The following is a 23,220-nucleotide window of genomic DNA, read 5'->3' on the forward strand; positions in this document are numbered from 1 at the left end:
CGTGCGTGCGTGCGGCAGGGTTGATTGTCGTCGACTATCTAAAACTATGCCGAAAAATGTTTGTCAACTATACCTTTTTCCACTGGGGATAACTGAATAAAAACAAAATGAAAACTACGCTTTGATGACTAAGGTGAGGGGGCGGCAGGGGGGGGGGGGGGGGGGACGAAGATATCAGGTAGAACTGAAAGACAAGTCATATTACACTTGGTTGCATGCTGAAAATAGCAGATCTGTGTTGTGAGCTTGTAGATCGGTTATTTTCAGCATCCTGCAACCAAGTGTAAGATCAGCCATTACGACGCCATCAAGGCCCGCCAAAATACATTTTAGTCGACTAAACCTAGACTAACATCAAACGATCTAAGTTGACCAAAATGTGCATGCATGTGCACGGCGAGTGTGGAGTGGACAGACGTAAGGACATTTGGAATACTTTCATTACCGTAAGCAAGGAAATACCTCGTTTGTTTGTGTTTTGGGCCAATTTATTAATTTATGTATTATTAAGTAGCCATGTAATAAGCGGGATAATGTATGGAAGTGAGTTGATCAAATAGAATACTTTTCCGGGTACTGCAGCGTCTATATCTCGCTTCAAATGTTTTCAAAAACATTCTTGAGAGCAACGTTTAGCTGCGTTTGTTTACATGTCTGTCATATTGGATACAGCATTAAAATCCAAGCAGCGCAGCAGGTTCTCTGAGGCTTTGATTAGACAGCGGTAGAGCGGAGCGGTCATTATCAAGACATGACACATAATACTGTCTGATGTTGAAAGGACTGCAGTCAACTGGAGTGCCGGATTATTATACAAGGTTACTAAGTGGCCCTTCAAACAGTACCGAATGCATTGTAATAATAAAGCATTTTGTTTGTTTACCGGAGCAGACATCTGTCCTTGAGTTACTGGGTAAATGGAAATCTTCCCTTTCTAAGCAGAACATGTTCTTTTCTTTGAGCAACCGGCACTTTCCCTTTTATTTTGGTTGAGATACTGTTGAGACTAAGTGTAAGGTTGTGTTTGCATCAGTTTCATCGCTGGGTAGTAATAATATCACACTGAGATTTCCTCTGAGACTTTTTGTAACTTTGTAAGACTGCCTGCCTTCTATTTTTTATTTTGTTTAATATGACCACTCCTGAATGAAGTGCCTGGTGCTGGGAGTCTGGTGCAACGCACAGGTGCTGGACCTAGTGAGAGCAGGAGTGGACCTGGTGAGACGTAGGAGGGGCCCGGACAGGAGTCAACCCACAGAGCCTAGTCCTTCCACGTGCCAGATTGATGCGATCCTCCCGCATACCCAGTCCCGGCAGAGTAGTTCCGGAGGAACGGATTGTGTGGCCCTGGTTTTTCCCTGGTGGGATGGATCGAGGGTAGCTACTAGTACTGGGACGTAAGTCGGGACTTGATCACCCGGAACCCCAATGACCTTGGGATACATCACTGAGGATACGTCCCAGGTGCATCCATGCAATGTATTTTTGTTTTATGAGCAGAGCATAGGTGCCCAACTTATATTTTTAAGGAGTGCGCATCGCTGGACATCCACACTTCAGTATGGGTATAGGAGAACCCACAAATTAACGAGCACACTTAAAATACTCACCGCATCATCTGGGATGCGCATGCGCCGGCGTTTTGTGATACCGCCTAAGTAGCGTCTCAGAATTTGTCTGATTTTACTTATTTCTAAATCGTATTTTTATATCACATTTTATACATCGATAGTTTTAGATGCCTACTTTAACCGGACCAGGTGCTTTGAATGATCGGATGCACCGTTCACAAGTATAGCCCACTGAAATCCCCTCCTGCATAGGATCAGTAGCCGGCGCTAGCTCTGCTAGCTAGTTTGACAGCTCGATAGGGTGACAGCTTGACAGCTCGCTAGCCGGGACTCGGGAGGCTAACTACACTGCGATTGAATGGACCCAGGAGATCGACGCTAAACCCAACGCCGATTCACAGTTAAGGTTGCTACATATTTCTTTACATTTTCAGTTTTAAGCCCACAGCAATCCGGTTTTAGACCAAATCACAGCACTATTTCTGCAGTCACCTTAGTCAAAAATGATATAGTATCTGCAATAGATAATCGACAACACTGTGCTGCCTTATTTATAGACCTCTCAAAAGCATTCGATACTGTAAATCAAGGCCTACTGCTGGAAAAACTACGTAACATTGGTCTGGACGATAGGGCCCATCGTTGGTTCCATGGCTACCTAAACGAGAGGCGCCAGTGTGTCAGGGGAAGGGATACACAATCAGATTTCCTGCAGGTTACCAATGGTGTGCCTCAAGGTTCTGTACTAGGTCCAGTTATTTTTACCATATACATAAATGACATAGTATCCACACTAAAAGACTGCCAATCCCAGTTATATGCTGATGACACCATAATCTACTGTACAGCTGACTCTACCCAATTAGCAATAGAAAAACTCCAACAAGCCTTTAACACCATGCAAGATGCACTCATCTCACTCAAACTCGTCCTGAACGCCAGTAAAACCAAATGTATGCTATTTTCAAAAACCAAAAACATAGACTTCAACTCCCTGCACATTCGCACTATCAATGGATCCTCTATCGACAGAGTCACTGAATATAAATATCTGGGTATCTGGCTTGATGAAAAATTAACCTTTAAACACCATATCATTGACCTTACCACCAAGCTAAGGCAGAAAATTGGTTTTCTCTACAGAAATAAAGCTAACTTCCCAATGATCTGTAGGAAAAGGGTTGTTGTTGATGCTGTTTTCATGTCAGTTCTGGACGTAATTTATAGAAATGCTGCCCTTACCACTCTTCTACCCCTAGATACAGTTTATCTGTCACGGTGAGCCAAGGGGGGTAGGACCCAAATGCAGGACAGAGAGGCCAAAGAGTTCAAATGCAAATAGTTTAATAACAGAGACTAGAACTGAACACTTACATGACATTTCAACAAAGATCTCACAAGGAACTGAAAAGACAGGGGAGTATAAATACACACAGGGAAAACAGGGCACAGGTGAACATAACTTAAAATCAAGACAGGGATTGGCTAAGAAACTAACAGAACACAGGTGGAGCAAACTAATAATCACAGGTGGTGAGACAAGGCAGGAAAACGGAAACAAGGCATACAGGAAACAATACTACACAATAAAAGCACACAAGAACAGAAAACATTAACCAAAACTAGGAACAAGGACCACTAGGGACCACGGATTGTGACAGTACCTCCCCTTCAAGGGATGGCTCCCAGACATCCCTAAACCATTGTCCAGAACATTGAGCAGGGTGGGTGGAGGGGGCCCGGAGGAGGGAGACATTGGACCAAGAAAAATGGGTATGGGAACATGGACCCCATAAGGGCAGGCTGAAGACAGGACAGGGGCAGTGCAGGTGTCTTCAGGTGGGAGGCCTAGAGGCTGGGAGGGGACAGAACGGGCCACTTCAGGGGGGCGGCCCGGACGGTGGACCAGGAGTGAGAAGGTCATGTCTGGCGGACGGCCGGGAGGCCGAGATGAGATGGACGAGAAGGCGCCATCTGGAGGGCGGCCGGGGGGCCGAGACGAGACGGAGGAGGCGTGGTCTGGGGGACGGCCAGGAGGCCGAGACGAGGCAGAAAATGCGTCGTCTGGCGGACGGCCTGGAGGCCGAGACGAGCCAGCAGCAGAGTCGTCAGGGGGACGGCCAGGAGGCCGAGATGAGGCAGCAGCAGTGTCATCAGGGGGACGGCTAGGTGGACACTCAGACCCCCATGGCTGCATAGGAGAGGGGTCTGGAGAATGACCAGACGGAGCCACAACGAAAGCGAGCTGGAGAGACAGGGCCTCAGAGATGAACTGCAGCAGTGAAGCCTCAGGGGGGACCTGCAGCGGCAGGACCGTAGATGTGAGCTGCAGCGGCAAGACCTCAGGCGAGAGCTCCAGTGGAGGAGACGTAGAGGAGAGCTGCCACGGCAGAGACGAAGAGGAGAGCTGCAGCGTTGAAACCTCAAATGAGAGCTGCAGCGGGACTGCAGGCGGAGGAGCCGGGGCTGCCGACGAGACTGCAGGCGGAGGAGCTGGGGCTGCAGACGGGGCTGCAGGCGGAGGAGCTGGGGCTGCAGACTGGGCTGCAGGAAGAGGAGCTGGGGCTGCAGACGGGACTGCAGGCGGAGGAGCTGGGGCTGCAGACGGGGCTGCAGGCGGAGGAGCTGGGGCTGCAGACTGGGCTGCAGGAAGAGGAGCTGGGGCTGCAGACTGGGCTGCAGGCAGAGGAGCTGGGGCTGCAGACGGGGCTGCAGGAACTGGGGCTGCAGGCAGAGGAGCTGGGGCTGCAGGCAGAGGAGCTGGGGCTGCAGACGGGGCTGCATGCAGAGGAGCTGGGGCTGCAGGCGGGACTGCAGGCGGAGGAGCTGGGGCTGCAGACGGGACTGCAGGTGGAGGAGCTGGGGCTGCAGACTGGGCTGCAGGAGGAGGAGCTGGGGCTGCAGACTGGGCTGCAGGAAGAGGAGCTGGGGCTGCAGACGGGGCTGCAGGCAGAGGAGCTGGGGCTGCAGACAGGACTGCAGGAAGAGGAGCTGGGACTGCAGGCGGAGAGCTGGGCAGTGGAATGCTCTGGATCCTGGGCAGCTGGAAGCGTTGGAAGCCATGGCGATGACGCCCCCTCGCCCGGTTCCCCCTGAAGATTGCCAAGCGAGACCCAACATATGGATCTAGGGCCGAAGCTGGGTCAGCGTAGGCTGGCTCAGGGAATGCAGAGTCAACAGAGGCGGGTGCTGGACCAACAGGCTGGAGGCCTACAAACCCAAGCCTGATTGACTGGTGAGCAGGCTTGCACGCAGGCTGGTGAGCAGGCTGGAATGATGGCTGGGAGGAGGGTTGAAAAGGAGCCGACTGAGTAGGGCGGCCAACACCATACTCCCACCTGGTCTTTGCCACCAGTCTGGCAAAATCAGGGTCCGTTTTCCAATAACTCACAAGGGAATTGAGAAAAACTGGGTCTTCATGAAAATCCTCCCTTGTCACTCCAAAATCCTCCCATGAAAAGGGCAGGTGATTATCTGCCATGATAGAAGGCTTCCTCAGCAAACTCAAAACTGGCAACAAAGTCCAAAAACAAAAAATCAAAGTCAAACTTCTGTCCGCTGGGTCCAGACTGGTGAGATCTTTCTGTCACGGTGAGCCAAGGGGGGTAGGACCCAAATGCAGGACAGAGAGGCCAAAGAGTTCAAATGCAAATAGTTTAATAACAGAGACTAGAACTGAACACTTACATGACATTTCAACAAAGATCTCACAAGGAACTGAAAAGACAGGGGAGTATAAATACACACAGGGAAAACAGGGCACAGGTGAACATAACTTAAAATCAAGACAGGGATTGGCTAAGAAACTAACAGAACACAGGTGGAGCAAACTAATAATCACAGGTGGTGAGACAAGGCAGGAAAACGGAAACAAGGCATACAGGAAACAATACTACACAATAAAAGCACACAAGAACAGAAAACATTAACCAAAACTAGGAACAAGGACCACTAGGGACCACGGATTGTGACATTATCACTCAGCACTAAGGTTTATTACAGGTGAAAACTATAGCACTCACCATTGCACCCTTTATGATACAGTAGGTCTGGTCTTCCCTCTCTGAGAGGAGAACCATGCACCAGTTTATCTTTAAAGCCATTGATGAAAAGCTACCATCATACATCACGTTACTGTTAAAATGGAAAATAAATACTCGCCAGACCCGTTCAAGTGAATGGCTTAAACTAGAGGTCCCATCCTTACAATCGGGACTAGGAAAATCAGCTTTTGCCTCGATGCCCCCACCACATGGAACACTTTACAACAAACATTGAAAATGAATACCCCAATATCTTATGGTCAATTTAATAACCTGCTTTTGAACCTCCCTACCTCAATATGTAACTGTTTTTAACTTGTGTTTTGTCTCAATGTCTGTATAATAATGTCTCTATGCCTTACATGAAGATGTGATTTGTGTTTTATACCTGCATGTCTTCAACTGTTTCATATAATGTATGTAATCTCGTCAGCATTGAAAATGAGGGAGAACCTCAATTGCTCTTTCGAGAATAAATAAAGGTTTCAATCAATCAATCAATATTCACTGTCTGCAAATCGCCTGTGAGCAATGGTGGGAAACGTACTCACATTTTTTTGAGTGGTGTAAACCACTCCTACAACTGGCTTTTGTGTGCAGAAAAAAATGAGCATGGTTGCTATGTTCAAAATAATTTCTGACGTAATTAAATCACACCCGGGTGAACTGGATGACCGTAGCAACCATGCTCATTTTTTCTGCACAAAAAAAGCCAGTTGTGAAATCACATCCGGGTGTGATTTCATTACGTCAGACATTACGTCAGACCACAGCTGATCGTGCTATATAAAACCTTACACCACTCAGTTCACACGGGTGTGATTTTTTTACTTAAAATACTCACTGAGGAATATTGACTGTCTGCAAATCGCCTGTGAGCAATGGTGGGAAAAGTACTCAAATGTTTTACTTAAGTAAAAAATCACACCGGTGTGAACTGAGTGGTGCAAGGTCTTATATAGTCTGATCAGCTATGTCAGTGACGTCACACACTAACCATAGTAACCATGCTCACCTTTGCACGGACACGTAGGTACACAGGTACACAAACATACAGACAAAGCTGGTTGTTGGAGTGGTTTGCACCACTCAAAAAAAATCGCACTCCGTGTGAACATGAGCGGTGCAATAATAATAAAAATCAGTGAGGTGAGGGGCGCTCTTATCATCATACATCATCATACATCATCTCATTCTGGCCAATCACAAATTTGCGTCCTCACTTTTCCGCCCTCACTTTTATCTTCAATATGTACAGTACTTTGCTCAGCAAATCAAATCATCACTATATGGGGTGATCAGCCAATCACAAGCCAATGTTTGTGTTTTCACAAACCCGGAAAGCTGGGCATAGCAAGATGTCCAAGTATCGTATAACTGGAGTATTGCACAATGTCTGACATCTCTCTACCAGTCACATACTGTATATACAACGGGTGTCCCCCGTGGCACAATCGTTATGCCATGCTCAACCAATGGCACATCTCCCACCAAATCACGCCGGCCAATCACAATTTGCGTCCTCACTTGTCCATCTTCATTTTTCTGCCCTCACTTTTGACTTCAATGTTTTGTTTGTGTTTACACAAACCCGGAAAGCTGTGGGGCATAATGCGCGCGCGAGCGAGCGAGCGAGCGTGCGTGCGTGTGTGCGTGCGTGCGTGTGTGGCAAAAAAATACTTTCTGGCCTTGACAGCCAAACAGAAAAGTCCTATATGATTGCATTACACAACGTTAAACCCACTTTGGCACTCACTTTGCCACTCATGTCATGAATGTGCATACTGCATACCCTCTATATTCTATAAGGCAGAATAACGCAACCCCATCCGACAGGCACACACCGCTCAGGCAGGCAGGCAAAAATAACAACACCTGGCTGACGTTTGATTAACTTGCTGCATGGGCGTTTGTCTCCGAGCAGAGTGTGCTTCCAGCTGGGCGAACTAACCTCCAGGGTCAGCCAGAGAAAGGAAGAAAGAAAGACATGTGGCGCAGCCAATGTACTTAAAATAGAGCGCTAGCTGTCACAGACGGAGAGCGTTTCCGTCGTTCACTGCAGCGCCCTGTGTATTCAGTGGCATTCTTTATTTTCCTCTGCCAGTTATAGTCCATGGCCAGACTATTAAAGGTTCAGCACTTTTCAACATGTCTTCTTCATATGTGACCAGATTTGACTGAGAGACTGCCATCGCGCAAATTACAGCTTTTCAAAATGAGTTAATAGCACAGGCAGACTCTTCACATACTAGAGCATGTCTGAAATAAGTGTCAGAGCTGAAATCGACATGTAAATATGAAATAAATGCTTAAACATGTAGCTAGGTGTAATGTTAGAGACCGCAGAAGTGAACCTTTCAAGCCTGTTTTCTCAACTCGCTGTTTTCTGCAAGACATTACTCTATAAGCCATATCTCCAAAACTGGTGGGTCAAACTGAACAACCAATATGTCAATTTGCTTTCATATGACATGAAAAAATCCAAGGCAGTCCCTCAGTCACATATAGTCAGACTCCTCACTAATGTTCATGATAATAGCACAATTGTTCTTCTACTTGGTCTGCGTCTTATAGGAGGGCTGTGGGCACATCAAAAACCCGTCTTCCAGTGACTTTTTTTTTTAAATATTTTTTGTATTATCGCAAGTACGATGGTTTGCATGGTAACTTTTCAGGAATAGAAAGCCTTGCAGTTTCTGTTAGCTTTGATTCCCCATCGATGATGTCACTGGAGGATGGGTTTCTGAACTGCCCGCGGTCACAGACCGAGTAGAAAAAAATGTGTGCTATTTTAACATGCACATTAGTGAGGACCAATTATATGAAGATTGGTTTAAAAGTGGTGAAGTGGTCCTTTGACAACAGCAAAGACAGGCCTATTATATCTTAAGCATTATGTTATTGTGTTAATTGCAGAGACCTCTAAGAAAGTCAAGGACTCGCTGATAGATGAACAGCATGTAGAAGCAGAATGTGGCTCCGTGCAAAGCTACAGAGCTCCCTCGTCGATCATGTCAGCATATTAAAACTGTGTCACGTGCCAAGTCATTATAAGCAATTAACCTGAAATTTAACAACAGATAACCTGGAAGTAAACTGGCTATGCAATGCATAATGGTCAGGGTAATTTCACGGCCGATTTAACTGGCAAGTGGCCATTCCTGCGCGATAAAAGAGGCTGGATAAAGAATAACAATCGCTAATACTATTATTTCATCGTGAGGTTGGTCGAATAGCAAACCTAATCATGTCTACATTTTAGTCCTTCTCCAATTCTTCTGTCAATGTTGTACAGCTGGTGCTTGAGGGAGTTGCAGTTTTACACACTATACGTTTTCTGTTTATTCTGTTCGACATGGTGTGCAGCGTGTCTGTTGGATCCATATACAGAATGTAAAAGAACCCAACGTCAGTGGTGCAAAGTAAGAGTAACTATTTACAATTACATTTAGTTAACCCATTTTGACCTGAGATCAGATTCTAAAAATGTCTTCTACATCCTGACAGTTTTCTGAAAAAGCTATGTTTCTATGTCAGTGGTTCTTCGATTTTTCAAAAATAGCAGACCTACAAGCTCGTAGCGCGCCACTCGGTGGTGCGCTATGAGCTTGTAGATCTTCTATTTTTCAATAGCTAAGGTTAAGTACAATACTTTTGAGGTATTTCCAATTTCCAGTTCTTTTACTTCTACTCCCCTACAATTATTTGAAAACTTTAGTTTACTAGTTCATTTGTAGATTTGGATTATTATTATTACAAAACACACACTAAGCACTTCAGCTCTATATACATTTCAGCCATTTGAAAATAGACGATCTACAAGCTCAATGTGATGCGATGATGTGACGCATTGTGAGCTTGTAGATCGGGATGCACACACAGATTAGACACACCAACGGACCGACATGCGGAAACAACGGTCGGACATGCGGTGGAACATGTGCTGCTCCCGTACCTGCGATTAGGGTTAGGTTAGGGTTTGAGGTAGGTTATTTTCAAAAGATTTTTATATTTGAAAACATGTGAAAAGGGACGAGCACTTTCTACTTTTGAGACTTTAAGTACATTTTGATACCAACTTTTGTAGGCCTACTTTTAACTCAAGTGCATTTTGAATTCCGGACTTTACTTGTAACAGAGCATTTCTGCATTGCATTATTGATACTTTTACTTGAGTAAGACGTGAGGAGTACTTTTTCCACCACTGAATATGTGACGTATTGGTTTTTTTTTAATGGCTTTTGTGCCAGGAAAGAGGGAGGAAGAGACAGGGAGAGACATGCAGCAAAGGTCGTCATGAATGGGACTCGAACACGCAGCGCGTCGAGTCAGGCCAGAGCCTATAATTGTGGCATGCGCCTGGACCGCTATAAGCCAGTGGACACCCCATACGTGACATAATTATATTTTGACCAGGTGTGTGTGTGTGTGTGTGTGTGTGTGGCAGACAGTTCATCTGTCAGCAGAGCCCCAGCAGTCTCTGGGCAAATAAACGGCGTAATGTAATACAGTGTAGGCATTTAACAATGAGGCCCTGCATGTGTTCCAAAGGGCAGGGTGTGTCCCCTGAAGCAGAGGATGCATGGTGAATATATAAACACCGTTCCAGTGGTAGAAAAAGTACTCAAAGTGTTTACTTAAAGCTGATATAAGCAATATTTCTCTATTCTTTGGTATTCAGACAGCCAGCAATGAATAAAACGCTCCCACTCCTTTTTTTAGTCTTTGTGAATCTTTGAATGCAGATTGCATTCGACCCCTACAGCTGAGCTGTAGGGGTCTCCAGGAGGGCCTTGTCTGAGGACCTGAGTGGGCGCACAATGCACATGCTTGTAGGGTTTCAGAGTAAAGTAATGTACTTTGTTACTTTACACCACGGGTGAATATGTACACACTGTTCCACTCCATAGAATGGAGCTGTGTTGATCCGCTTGCTGCACTCGCCATTTGCATCGACAAAACTAAATTGTCCACAGCGTTCGCTGTCACTTGGCCTGCAGCGTGTACAGTTTAGAACTTACAGTAAAGTGGCACTGGCCTATTTATTTTTTTCCTTCGTTTTCCCAGGCTGACAATAGTTATTGAGTTATAGTGTCGTTTTCTTCTTCAACGGTTGAATGGTTTTTGTCAAATAAAGGAATCCCCTCTCACGGGAAAAGCTGGAGAAGGGCTCATACTTGCTAAAAGGATTACGGCAAAATTTGCAATTCTTGTCATGTTTGCTTTTCTGGGGCAGTGATTTGCTGGTATGCTCCTGTGTTATGCTCTGTATTGTACGCGCGTCCTAAAGCAAATCGAAAGGATTTTCTCCTTTCTCAAAAAATGCTTCCTCTGCTGCCCTTTTTTCACCAACACACATTTGAGAATATATGCCACGATTTCACCCACATTTAAACCATTTTTAAAACCTGCTGTGTGACTCACCCGGACCAAATAGCTGTCTATGCCATTACAGCACGCCCACATAGAATGCTCACAGGTGAAGCACAATCTCAATGAGACCCAAGCTGTCTGTGCTATTTCTCACCAAGTATTAGTTAGAGTACCTTTTTTCCCATTCAGTCATGCATCATCTCTCTGTCTCTCTCTGTCTGTCTCTCTCTCTCCACTTCACAAAGTAGCTGACCTAATTCCGAGCACAGAAAGAAAGAAAGAAAGAAAGAAAGAAAGAAAGAAAGAAAGAATACATATTCTGGGTGAACGTTCGCCCCAAAATAGCGATCTATAAGCTCTGTACCAGAGTTGGTACAGAGGATTTAACAGCACACTTAAGCACATAGACAACTCATGTGAGGTTATAGGTAGTAATAAAGTATAGAGGGTTTAAATGGTTAAAGGTGTGATACAGTAGTAACACCATAAAGGTGGGAGGCGTAGGTGGCAGACAGCATCTGGCAGTACTTGTTCCAGCATCTTCTTTACTCCTGATGAACTCACACACAGTCAAAGCCCTCCGAAACAGCTCTCTCTCTCACAGCTTGGCCTGAAATTATTCTGGGGATCGTTTTCCTGTTGTCCAGCAGCAGTAATGTGTTTCCTGGCAGTTCATCAGATCAGTGGGAGTGTTAATAAAGATGGCTCTCTGTGTCTCGCTGTTAAGCTGTTTTAGCAGCAGCATCTTCCTCTCAGGCCTCTGCAGGCTGCTCATCATCCTCCTACTCCTCCTCATCATCCTCTTCCAGTTGACCATTTCCACCATTGCATAATTACAGTACATCACCTCTGTGGCTTGGGTGACCAGATCCAAACGGTTCATTTGAGGGACAGACGTATCGCTTGTGTGGGACAAGTGGGATTGGGAGATGGTACAGGGCGGGGTTATCAACTTATTAGTTAAGTTGCTATTAAATGCCTTGATGTCACATTCGACCATAGGTCTAATATTGCCTATCATTTTGTTATTGAACCCCTATGGCGTCTCACATTTTGTTTTAAATGATAATTGTGGTCATTGGTGGTACAGTATGGCTGACTTGGTACTGTAGCCTATAGGGACTATTTCTCATGTTATTTTAACAGGTTTAAAATACACATCTTGCAGGAAAAGAGACAATGATAGAGCTTCACAACAGAAAGCCATGCACTATTAGGGGACTAACTATTAGGGCATTTGAACAATGATGCCTGCCAGTGAAAATGTGGGACAGGGTCTACATTTGTGGGACGCCTGAAAAGTCTTGGAAATGAGGGACTGTCCCATGCAAAGGGGGGACATGATCACCCTATCTGTGGCTGACTGGCTGTAATGGACATGTCAAGTTGACATGCCAAAAACTAACCGGAAGTGGGGAGGAGGCTTCACTTCCGCTTTATAGTTTACTCATGATCAGAGCTTCCGTTGCTCCAGACTGTATGACGGAAGCATTTGAAAATTGCGAGAGGCAGCAGTCTGGCAACGTGTAGTCTGGGGTCCACCTATGCTTTCTATGGCATAGGCAGCTCCCGGCAGGATCCACCAGGAGAATCTAGACACAGCTGCGTTTGCACTACTCTATGCCGAATTGAAGTGGACTTTTATTTTCTCCCTGGAAATAAAAACGTCTGTGTTTCCGAGGCTAGGCAATGTGAGACTATCGTCTACGATGTGACACGTGTTTTCTTTGCTGCAACCAAACATTATATTAGCCACTTTCACCCTGGTGGCTCTGTCAGTGGTGTTTAATTTTAACAGCAAATTTTGAGTTTAGTTTTAGTCATAGTCTTTTTAATCATTTTCATTTAGTTTTAGTCACATTTTAGTCACCTGGAATGTTTTAGTGTTGATCTAGTTTTACTCGACTAAATATCACACGATTTTAGTCGACTAAATCTAAAGTTGATATAGTCGACTAAAATGTACATAAAATTGACTGAAAATTGTCTTTTGGTTCTACTGGATCTCTTCTCCACTAGTTATTATTATTATTACACTTTCAGACAAGGCACATTTGCTGTGTTCACTGCAGCACGCAAAGAAAGGTTTATAAATGTCTCTCGGTAGAGTTGTCCCGATACCATTTCTTTCAGACCGAGTACGAGTACAATTACTTCATTTTTAGTATGCGCCGATACTGAGTACCGATACGAGTACTTTTTATTTTTGTTGTTATTTTACCCTCTTTTCCTTTGTCATGCCTTGTGCTTGTAATGATACTGTAATGTTCAATTACCACAATAATAATAGCCTGAAACGATTTTGAAAATATCAAATTCCAAAATGTTCTTTATTTTGCTTATTAGCAAATAAAATATTTTGTTCTCAAGTGTCAATTTAATGTTTTGGTACTTGGGTCAGAGTATCGGGGACCGATTACGAGTACTTGAGGCAAGTTGAGGGTGGTATCGGCCCGAGTAACCGATACCAGTACCGGTATCGGGACAACACTATCTCCCGGTATAGCCCGTCGGCAACAGAGCATACACAGCGGAGATCTGTTGTGCCACTGAGCCTGCTGAGGTCACGACAGTGTGAAACATCTTACTTTCTGTCCAATGCTACGGGAGCTCCCAAAAGCACTTAGGCCTCCTGTAGTGTTACACCGAGGTTAGGGCGAGGGTGACCAGATGAGAATGAGGGGAAACTCGGGACAGCTAGGGGAGCTGGACAAATAACCCCAGTACTTTATGAGTCAACATGCAGAATGATACCAATGCTCTTAGAAATACTATTTCCTCCCCAATAACAATTCAAAGATTTTCTCAATATTTACAAAGATATACAGTACCGTATAAATAGTGAAAACAGCAGATATAGTGTGTGTGAATGGATGAAAGTAATGCCGATTGTAAAGTGCTTTTGGGTAAAGCGGCTGTATATGCACCATTTACGATTGAAAATGAAAATGACCTTTTATTACATGAGATTCATTTTATTGTTATTAACTGTAATCAATGTGGCACCTAGGTGACCTAGCTATCACATCTGTCTGTCATCTTTTCTGTGGCAGCCTGCAGCTATAGGCTATGCTTCCGCTGCAACTTCTGCAAAATCTTCATCTACTCACATTTTGGCTGCTGCATGTTCAGCAGGTCCTGGGCTGGGACACCAGGTTCCATGTTGTCAGCAAGGGTTTATTTTCCTACCGTATTCCATAAATGTTTTAACATTTCCACCATATATAGTAGTACTATTTATCAATTCACTGCAGTGCTGTGTACATGGCTAAAATAACTACAACTGTAGTTATTTATCAGTTCACTGCAGTGCTGCGTACACGACTAAAAGAACTACAACTGTAGTTATTTATCAGTTCACTGCAGTGCTGCGTACACGACTAAAAGAACTACAACTGCCATAATTCACTGCAGTGCTGTACACGGCTAAAATAACTACTACTGCACTGTAGTAGTAATTTATCAATTCACTGCAGTGCTGTACACGACTAAAATAACTACAACTGAGTAGTTTTTCATCATTTCACTGCTGTGCTGTACACGGATTAAAGAACTACAACTGCCATAATGCACTGGAGTGCTGTGTGTACATGGCTAAAAGAACTACATAACTAATACAAACTAGGCTTTTAGGACAAACAGGACAGGATTCGGGATTTGAGACAACTAGTCTGCTAGTAGTCTCGTGTAGCCAGACAACTATTCCACAATCTCCAAATTATGCTATACAGAGTCTGGAACTACAGCTCCCGAAATCCAAGTAAGGAAGCTGCCATTTCCGTTCACGAAAATATATTTAAAAATATCTTTAGAGCTTATTTTTTTATTTCCTTTTCTGCTAAGCAACAAGCAATATGCTTAGATGATTTCTATTTATATTATAGGAAAAAGTTGCGCGACTGTAAAAATGAAACAGAAGTGGCGAGGAGTCTCCACTTCGCTTTATATTTTACTCATAACAGCTCTTCCGTTGCTCCAGACTGTATGATGAAAGCATTTGGAAATTGCGAGAGGCAACAGTCTGGTAACGCTTGATTCGGGACTGTGCCAAATGTCTTGGGACGTCTGGTCACCATAACCAAGGCAAACGGAACACCTCATTTCCACAGCTAAATCTGTCAAAACCGTGCTGTTATTGTTTTGCATCCTGTCGGTCTCTCCGTCCGTGTGTGACCGTCTGTTTGTGAACAGCTAATCTCCGGCGCCTTTGGCCCGATCCCAGCGAAACACACACTCCCTGGATGCCAGATGCCACTTGAAATGAGATGTCACTTGATTTTTTTCATAGGTCCAGTCGTCCATGTGTGCATGTGTGTATGGTATATGGTGCATGCACTGTTAAGGACATCATGTGCAAGCATGAAGTGCGTGCTTGCGTGCGTGCGTGCGTGCGTGCGTGCGTGCGTGCGTGCGTGCGTGCGTGCGTGCGTGCGTGCATTTGCACTCCCTCCGAGACGTATAACACCTACTGGCAGATGTTACTCGTAGATAATTATCGTCCTTCGCTTTGACATCCAAGGAACTTATGATACTTTGTGCAACCTTTTGTGGTTCCTTGAGGGACCGGCTAAAGTTCACGCCTTAAACAAAAATCTACCCCCCCCTCCCCGTCTAAATACTGATGCAGTGTGGTGAACAACAAATGAGAGAGTCATAGAGGAGAGTCACTTTAACCCTGGCCTCACTATTTTGGGTATTGTCAGTGGTTTTCAACCCTTTTCATATCAAGGGCCATTATTTATTCAGCATTTGAGCCACGGACCACCATTTGATGAGATTTAGCCTCTCAGACCCAAAGACCCAATTTTGTTCCACAATTCCATGCTGTATTATTGATGTTGGTACCATTAAGGAGAGACAACAGGCAAACGTTGATCAAAATAACAATACATTCACACTCATTCTAACTGATAGCATTCTAATTGTTGACGTTTGACAATACTTCTTGAGAGTGTAAAATGGAACCAAATGGACCCGCACGGGTTCATTTGGTTTCATTTTACGCTCTCAAGAGTTAAAGATCTATAAGGGTCCATTTGGTTTCATTTTACGCTCTCAAGACTTAAAGGTTCATTTGGTTACCAACTCTCCATCATTTAGCTGGGGACCACCTGGAACCCCCTCAAGGACCACTGGTGGTTCCCGAACCACTGGTTGAAATCCACTGCTATCAGTCAAAGTCAAAGTCAAATTCATACGATTTGTCTCGGGAATCATTTGATTAGTAGATTTGACCCCCAATCCAACCCTTTGATGCTGAGTGCCAAGCAGGGAGGCATTGGGTCCCATTTTTACAGTCTTTGGTATGACCCGGCCGGGGATCGAACCCCGACCTCCCAGTTTCAGGGCGGACACTCTAACCACAAGGCCACTGTCTAGAATAGAAGATCTTCTATTGAAAATATCAGATCTACAAGGTAAAAAACGCAGGTGATAAATGTGTTAAAAGGCACAATACCTCTTTTGGTGAATGTCTCTCAATGTCTTTAGATGTGGGTCACCACCAGAAAACCATTAATCTGCACATGTCTATAATGTCAGTGAAATTTGTCAAAATTAAGATAATGATAGTCAAGATGAGACACAGTTAATGCTAACGCTTACAGCAGGTGGGATAGAGAGCGATGGGATAGAGAGACAAGGGTGGGCCATTAGCACATTGAGATCCACATGGTGCTAATGAATTCTCCCATACTCGCCGTGTTTCATGAACCAAGAGACTCCGTCTAAACTACTGGCTTGGAAATCTAGAGTAGAGTGAATCGAAATGGGATGTGGGAACTGCCTTTAACCACTTTCAGCCTATAGGCAAAAAGATGAATCAATTAACAATTAAAAATAAATCAAATACGGGTATATCTGAAACACGTTGCAAAGCATCTATGCATCGTGCGGTGAATGAAGTATATAGCACTTACAGTAAGTGTATGGTTAGAATTCCCAACAAGAGCCATGAAAGAATAAATTATAGAATAAAGTTTCCCTCGAGTCCTCAGGGAAATGATAATGAAGACAGGATGAGTGGGGTTGCATGTTTACTGTCGTTTTACGCACCATTTCCACAGCCCGGAAAAATGTGACGGGGGAAGAAAGAAAACACAGATACAAGTACAGTGATGATGAGGCTAAATTAAATTATTGTTCTGAAAGCACTTTAGACAGAATGAAGCAATTACGACATAATGTGCAGAAGAATGTCCCATTCCTTTTCATACTGTTTGTTAATGAATAGATATTTCCCAGGGACTTTGTCTCCATCACAAATGGACCATCTCTATTTTCAAGTTCATTTTCATGGATTGGCTAGTTCAGTGTTCCAGGCTATCCCCAGCTAAATGATTGATAGTAAGGAATCAAATGGTCCCCTAAGGGTCCATTTGGTTCCATTTTGTACACACAGATTTGTTTTTATTTTTAACACACTTAAAGGACCACTTCACCACTTTTCAACTTCTCTTCCTATAATTGGTCCTAACTAATGTTCATGATAAAATACCTAAATTTTTTCCTACTCAGTCTGTGTCTCATAGGAAGGCTGTGGGCAGTTCAGAAACCCGTCCACCAGTGACATCATCGATGGTGAATCCAAGCTAATAGAAACGGCAGGCTTTCTTTTCCTGAAAAGTTGCAATGCAAAAGTTGAAGCCATCGTTCTCGCGGTAATAACAATCTAAATATATTTTTTTTTAAATCTTATTTAAAAAAAATCTGCCTAATGATGATGTCACTGGTGGACGGGTGTCCGAACTGCCCAAAGCCTTCCTATGAGACACAGACTGAGTAGGAAAAAATGGTGGTGTTTTATCATGAACATTAGTGAGGACCAATTATATGAAGAGATGTTGAAAAGTGGTGAAGTGGTCCTTTAACATTCTTGTTAAATGTGCTAGTGCTACAGAGTTTAAAACGGCAAGGCATAAAAAAGCCTAGGCAACCAGACAGTGATATGGCACAGTAAAGTGTTGGGTACTTATTGAAATAAAGTGCATAAACGTTATCTCTCCTCACCGCTCAAATCTCAGTGCAAACACGCAGAGCAGCGCTCTGCTTTTTAACTGTTTTCGTATTAGTCATATATATCATATCTTATCAATAGCAATAATGGGGACTCAAGAGCTTGAAAATGGTTTCTGTGCCGTTTCTGTGCATGAAAACGATTAATGTGTTTTGTGCCTCCCAGCACAGCAAATTATCTGGTGCCGATGCAGTCTATGGCTAATAATCTGGCCCAGATAATTCATTATGTTTAACCTCAATGCAGAGTCCCTCAGCAATGCCATCTATTCTACAATGAAGAACGTGAGTGTTGTGTTGAATTTAAGTGGATAGTAGTGAGTGCATTGCAAACCCGCCTGTAGACTTTTGTCCAGGCCAGAAGATTACTGTGCCTTGATGGCGTCGTAATGGCTGACTTTACACTTGGTTGGTTGCATGCGAGATTGTAGATCTGCTGTTTTCAGAGCGAAACACCCGAGCGCAACCAAACATAAAATGACCTGTCTTTTAGTTCTACTGGATCTCTTCTCCACTAGTTCCCTCCCTAACATTTTAGTCTACTTTTTATCTGTTGATGAAATTGTCAATATATTTAGTCTCAGCTTTTAGTCATCGTAACTTAGTTTTTTATTTCGGTTTTGTCAGTGCAAAACGGCAGTCGGCAAACATTTTTCGTCATAGTTTTAGTCGACGAAACCAACACTGCTGCTGCGGCGATGCCTGACGGTTGGATCTACCGCTGACCAACATGAATGAATCACGAAGGTGTTGTGAACAGAGTAGTATAAATATTAACCGTGCCTGGCTACGTGGCTCTTTACAGAAGTTGTTCACATTCAAAGTCGACGTTGCATGTTTGCACTGCGATAAACAAAAAACGTAGGTATTACATGTCATTAACCAATTGAAGAACCGAGACCAGATTCTACAAATGTCTTCTAAATCATGACAGTTTTCTGAAAAACCTATGTTTCTATATCAGTGGTTCTCAAACATTTTACATGTCAAGGACCCCCAAACATGTATTCCGTCACCGACCCCCATCTGAAAATTGTTCCAGGGCCCCCCCAGAAGCATATTATCAAAGATTTATAAGCTAAAGTTTAAATTAATGGTTTAAAGTGGTTAAAACTTAAGTGGGGCATGGTGGCACAGTTGGTAGTGCTGTCGCCTCACAGCTAGAAGGTCCTGGGTTCCAAGGCGGGGTTGGCGAAAGGGCCTTTCTGTGTGGAGTTTGCATGTTCTCCTCGTGTCCCCTAGGGTAGGTACCCTAAAAAAACATGCAGTAATCCTGGTCTCTAAACTACCTCCCCCTGGCCTGATGGAGGGGAAAGGAAATGGTCGGACGTGCTACGTCCCGCCGGGAAAACTCCCCCGTCAGGTGAAAAGAAGCAGCTTGGACTCCTCATGCATAGCAGGAAGCATGAGGTCAGTCCGTTGCTCTCCCCAGGTTGGCAGAGGAAGTGTAGTAAAAAAAAAGTGGTTAAAATCTAAGGTGACACAGATCTTAATGGCTTAAATACTAGAGCCTGACCTTTGATCATTTATAATATGGTTGTTTGTTGCAACAACTGCTAACTCACTGATTTGTTGATGATGCCCAGACTATTTTTGGTAGTCAGTCAGCCTTAAGGATAACCTTGAACTCCCTTCAATAGATCACCGATTAGTAAGATGAATTATTTAATGTGCCTATAGGGATTAATTAGGATTAGTAAAATCCATTATATGTAATGTGCCTCTAGAGATTCATTATAATCACATTAATTACACATGCATGTGCCGGTTCTATGTTGATGTTGACATGTCTTTTAATTTTAATTGATTGTGACTAATAGTTGCCACGAGGCATTTGCTGATGTGTTCTCATTCGGTCACGTTGTTAACCTGTAGGTGATTAAAATGTCCTCACTTCAGGACTGTAGCACCAGTGGCGGAAAGTAACTAAGCACATTAACTTAACCTATTTAGACCTGACGTCAAAAAATAAAATAAAAAGTCTTCTAAATCCTGTCAGTTTTCTGAAATCTATGTTTCTATATCAGTGGTGCTCAATATTTCATGTCAAGGACCACAACAATTGTCAAACATTGGCCACCGACCCCCATCTGAAAATATGTTGTTCCAGGGACATCCCCAGAAGCAACGATTTGAGTTAAAAGCATTCGCTCTGAAAGAATATATATTCAAAGATTTGCTCCACGTTGTCACGATTTCTCAAAAATAGCAGACCGAGTGCCGCGCTATGAGCTTGTAGATCTGCTATTTTTCAATAGCTAAAGTATAACATAAATGCTTAGAAACACCAAAAGGGGTTCCCACCCAAAATGTGCTATAATTAAGTACAGTTGTGAGGCATTTGTACTTTACTTTTGAGTGTTTCCAATACTTTAACTTCTAATCCACTACATCTCAGAGGCAAATATTGTACTTTTACTCCACTATATTTATTTGAAAACGAAGAGGTTTCTTTAGAAACCAAGGTTTTGTAAGTAGAGTGAGCGAAATACTTCACTCTATGGTAAGGTGGGGGCGATATGCCAATGTTTTTCAATCGCCCATCGTCTGTCCAAAAATCGCCGATGGACGATATATTCGTGTCATAAAAGTAAAGTGAGAACAGCTCACTACAGGTCGCAAAAAAGCCAGATCTACAAGCTCTCAAGGCGCCGCGTCCTGCCTGTTTTTGCAGCCCCGTTTGCTACGCGTTGAGAGCTTGTAGATCCGTCTATTTTTGCAGCGCAGCTGCGCAGCTGCGCAGCCAGGGTAACAAAATAAGAAATAAGTTACAGGTGGAGATGAAGTGAAGTTGGAACGGACAAGCTGCGCTGATGTCGGGGTTCGTTCACGTTGTCAATAAAAAAATAACGTAGATTACAGGCGGAGATGAAGTTCAATCAGTGGGTTGAATCAGTAGCTACACGCTAAGCTAAGCTAACGATCCCCGAGCCTACACCAACACTAGCAGCCTGTTTTTTATTTCCCCCCCGACTTCACGGGTGGCGCATTGGGATTGTGATGAGACACGAGACAGCAGTGTGCATTCTGTTGTGACTGTATATTATTAAACTGCATGGGTCTGGACTCCGGAGCGTAAATGTATGTAGGCTACAGTACAGTAGCCTCCCTCGGCAGTCGGCTCGGTCCCAGCCTTTACTCTGGCCGTTCCCCGGTGCTACGTGCGGGGACTCTGGGAGCATACCATTATAACGGCTATAAGGGGATTTCCACCCGGCCGCTGTTACTACTTTGCTGGCCCAAATTGATTCACACGTTGCTCACACTTTACAGGTTAATTGGGCTAATATTTTGCAAAAGAAAAAATCGTCCCGAAAAATCGCCTAATAAAAATATTCGGCGATTGGACTCGTACATTCGCGATTGACGATAGATTCGTATCGTCACCCAACCCTACTCTATGGGATGTTTCCCTTGCGGAGCAAAAGGGCAGAAACTTCATTAATATACTCCCGCAGTACATATTAATCCATGTATGTACTGCGGGTTTAAGACTGACGTCAGACGCCCTGCTTCTCGAAGCATGTAGTGAGCGCCTACGTCATAGCGTCTTCATTCGAACACTTTCCTTCTGCCGGGCCAAGACAGAAGGGTGTTTCGAGTGAAGTATTTCGCTCACTCTACTTACAAAACCTTGGTTTCTAAAGAAACCTCTTCGTTTTGTTAAGTATTCGTTCACGAAATACTTCACTCTATGGGACCTTATGAACTCCCGTGTCTTTAACTTAGTCAAGTGTGTTCAGGGTTATATGGCAACCTAATGAGGGCTGGACAACCTCTGGTTGGTCGCCCGGTCCCAGTGGAGAATGGCAGCAGCTTCGGGCTGATATACATTCCCGGGGTAGATGCTTATTGGCAGGCCTGGTATGTCCAGGGCATCTAGACTCATGTGATTACACATGGTTTAATGGCCTTATAGGTCCATTATAGGCCAGGGCATCTAGACTCATGTGATTACACATGGTTTAATGGCCTAATAGGTCCATTATGGTGCGGCAGCCCCCAACACTGCGTGCGCCACCGAGGGCGCTGCCACGTCTAGGTTATAGTATGTGGCAAATGTTGAGGGAGAGGACCAGCTCGCAGCGGTGCAGACCTCTTGGATTGGGACACCCTTACAGAGTGCCCAGGATGCTGCCATGCCTCTTGTGGAGTGAGCCCTCAGCGCTTGTGGGGGCTCCACTCCCTGACTAGTATAAGCCAGGCGGATGGCTTGCACTATCCAGTTGGAGATACTAACCGTTGTGACAGGCTTTCCTTTGGTCCTGGTACCCCAGGATACAAATAGTTGGTTCCCTATCCTAAAGGGAACCGTCCTGTCCACGTATGTGCGTAAAGCTCTTACTGGACAGAGACAGTTTAGCCTCCTGTCTTCATCTGAAGCAAAAGGAGGGGGGTGGAAAGCCTGTAGGTCCACTGGAACGCACACAGAGAGAGCGTTCTTGGGGATAAAGGCTGGGTTAGGTTTGATGGTGACCTTGGTTGACCTGTCATCGAACCTCATGCACTCTGGCGAGGTCGAGAGGGCGTGTAGGTCACTGACCCTTTTAGCAGTTGTCAAGGCAACTAGGAGGGCTACCTTCAGTGTCAGGTTCTTCAAACTAACTGTCGACAGTGGTTCGAAGGGGTCCATGGTTAAAGCCTTCAGGACCAGCGTTAGATCCCAGGAGGGGACCAGGGATCTGTTGACCCTGTGTTCCCTTCGTACGCCTTTAACGAACTGCCTAACGAGAGGGTGTTTCCATACCGTCTCGTTATCAAACCCCACATGGCAGACTGAGATTGCTGCCAGGTTGTTTTTGACTGAGGAGAGACCTAGACCCCTGTCTAGGAATTCCTGTAGGAAAGTCAAAATGTCCACTACTGACGCTTGGTAGGGGACCACCTGGGTAGGCCATGTTGAGCACCACTGCTCGAAGACGCGCCATGCCGTGTCGTAGCGGGCCCTTGTTGACTGAGCCCTTGCCCTCTGAATTGTGTCTATGACATTCGGAGGGAGACCTACGTCAGACAACATCACCCTCTCACGGGCCAGACCCATAGGTCTAGGTCCCCTGGGCGAGGGTGGAAGATCTCCCGACCTGCTTGAGTGAGAAGATCCACTCGTAGAGGGAGTCGCCACGGTTGGTCGTAGAGGAGGTGAGTTATTTCCGACCTCCAGACCCCCCAGGCTGGGGCTACTAGGAGCATTGTCAGGCCCTGAATCCTCACCCTGTCCA

The 23,220-nt window shown here is 44.6% G+C and overlaps 2 protein-coding genes across 2 annotated transcripts in view; both read left to right on the forward strand.

Annotated features, from left to right (window-relative positions):
• The window catches only part of LOC306916080 (ankyrin repeat and BTB/POZ domain-containing protein 3-A-like), a 214,217-nt gene that overhangs the window by 137,901 nt on the left and 53,096 nt on the right, over positions 1-23,220 (forward strand). The window lies entirely within an intron of this gene.
• Positions 3,853-4,798, forward strand: LOC306916079 (uncharacterized protein). The gene is made up of 2 exons (XM_079493808.1): positions 3,853-4,421; positions 4,554-4,798. The coding sequence occupies exons 1-2, from the start codon at positions 3,999-4,001 to the stop codon at positions 4,665-4,667; spliced, it is 537 nt and encodes a 178-aa protein (XP_079349934.1). The 5' UTR covers positions 3,853-3,998; the 3' UTR covers positions 4,668-4,798.

This window comes from Electrona antarctica (assembly GCF_951216825.1).
Source record: "Electrona antarctica genome assembly, chromosome: 23".
Classification (NCBI taxonomy): Eukaryota; Metazoa; Chordata; class Actinopteri; order Myctophiformes; family Myctophidae; genus Electrona; species Electrona antarctica.

Excerpts from the sequence above, each read along its gene's own strand:
- LOC306916079 (XM_079493808.1), top strand. The coding sequence starts at position 3,999 with ATGAGAGCTGCAGCGGGACTGCAGGCGGAGGAGCCGGGGCTGCCGACG. Across the intron at positions 4,422-4,553 it reads GGCTGCAGACGGGACTGCAG|GAAGAGGAGCTGGGACTGCA; the intron begins GTGGAGGAGCTG and ends ACAGGACTGCAG.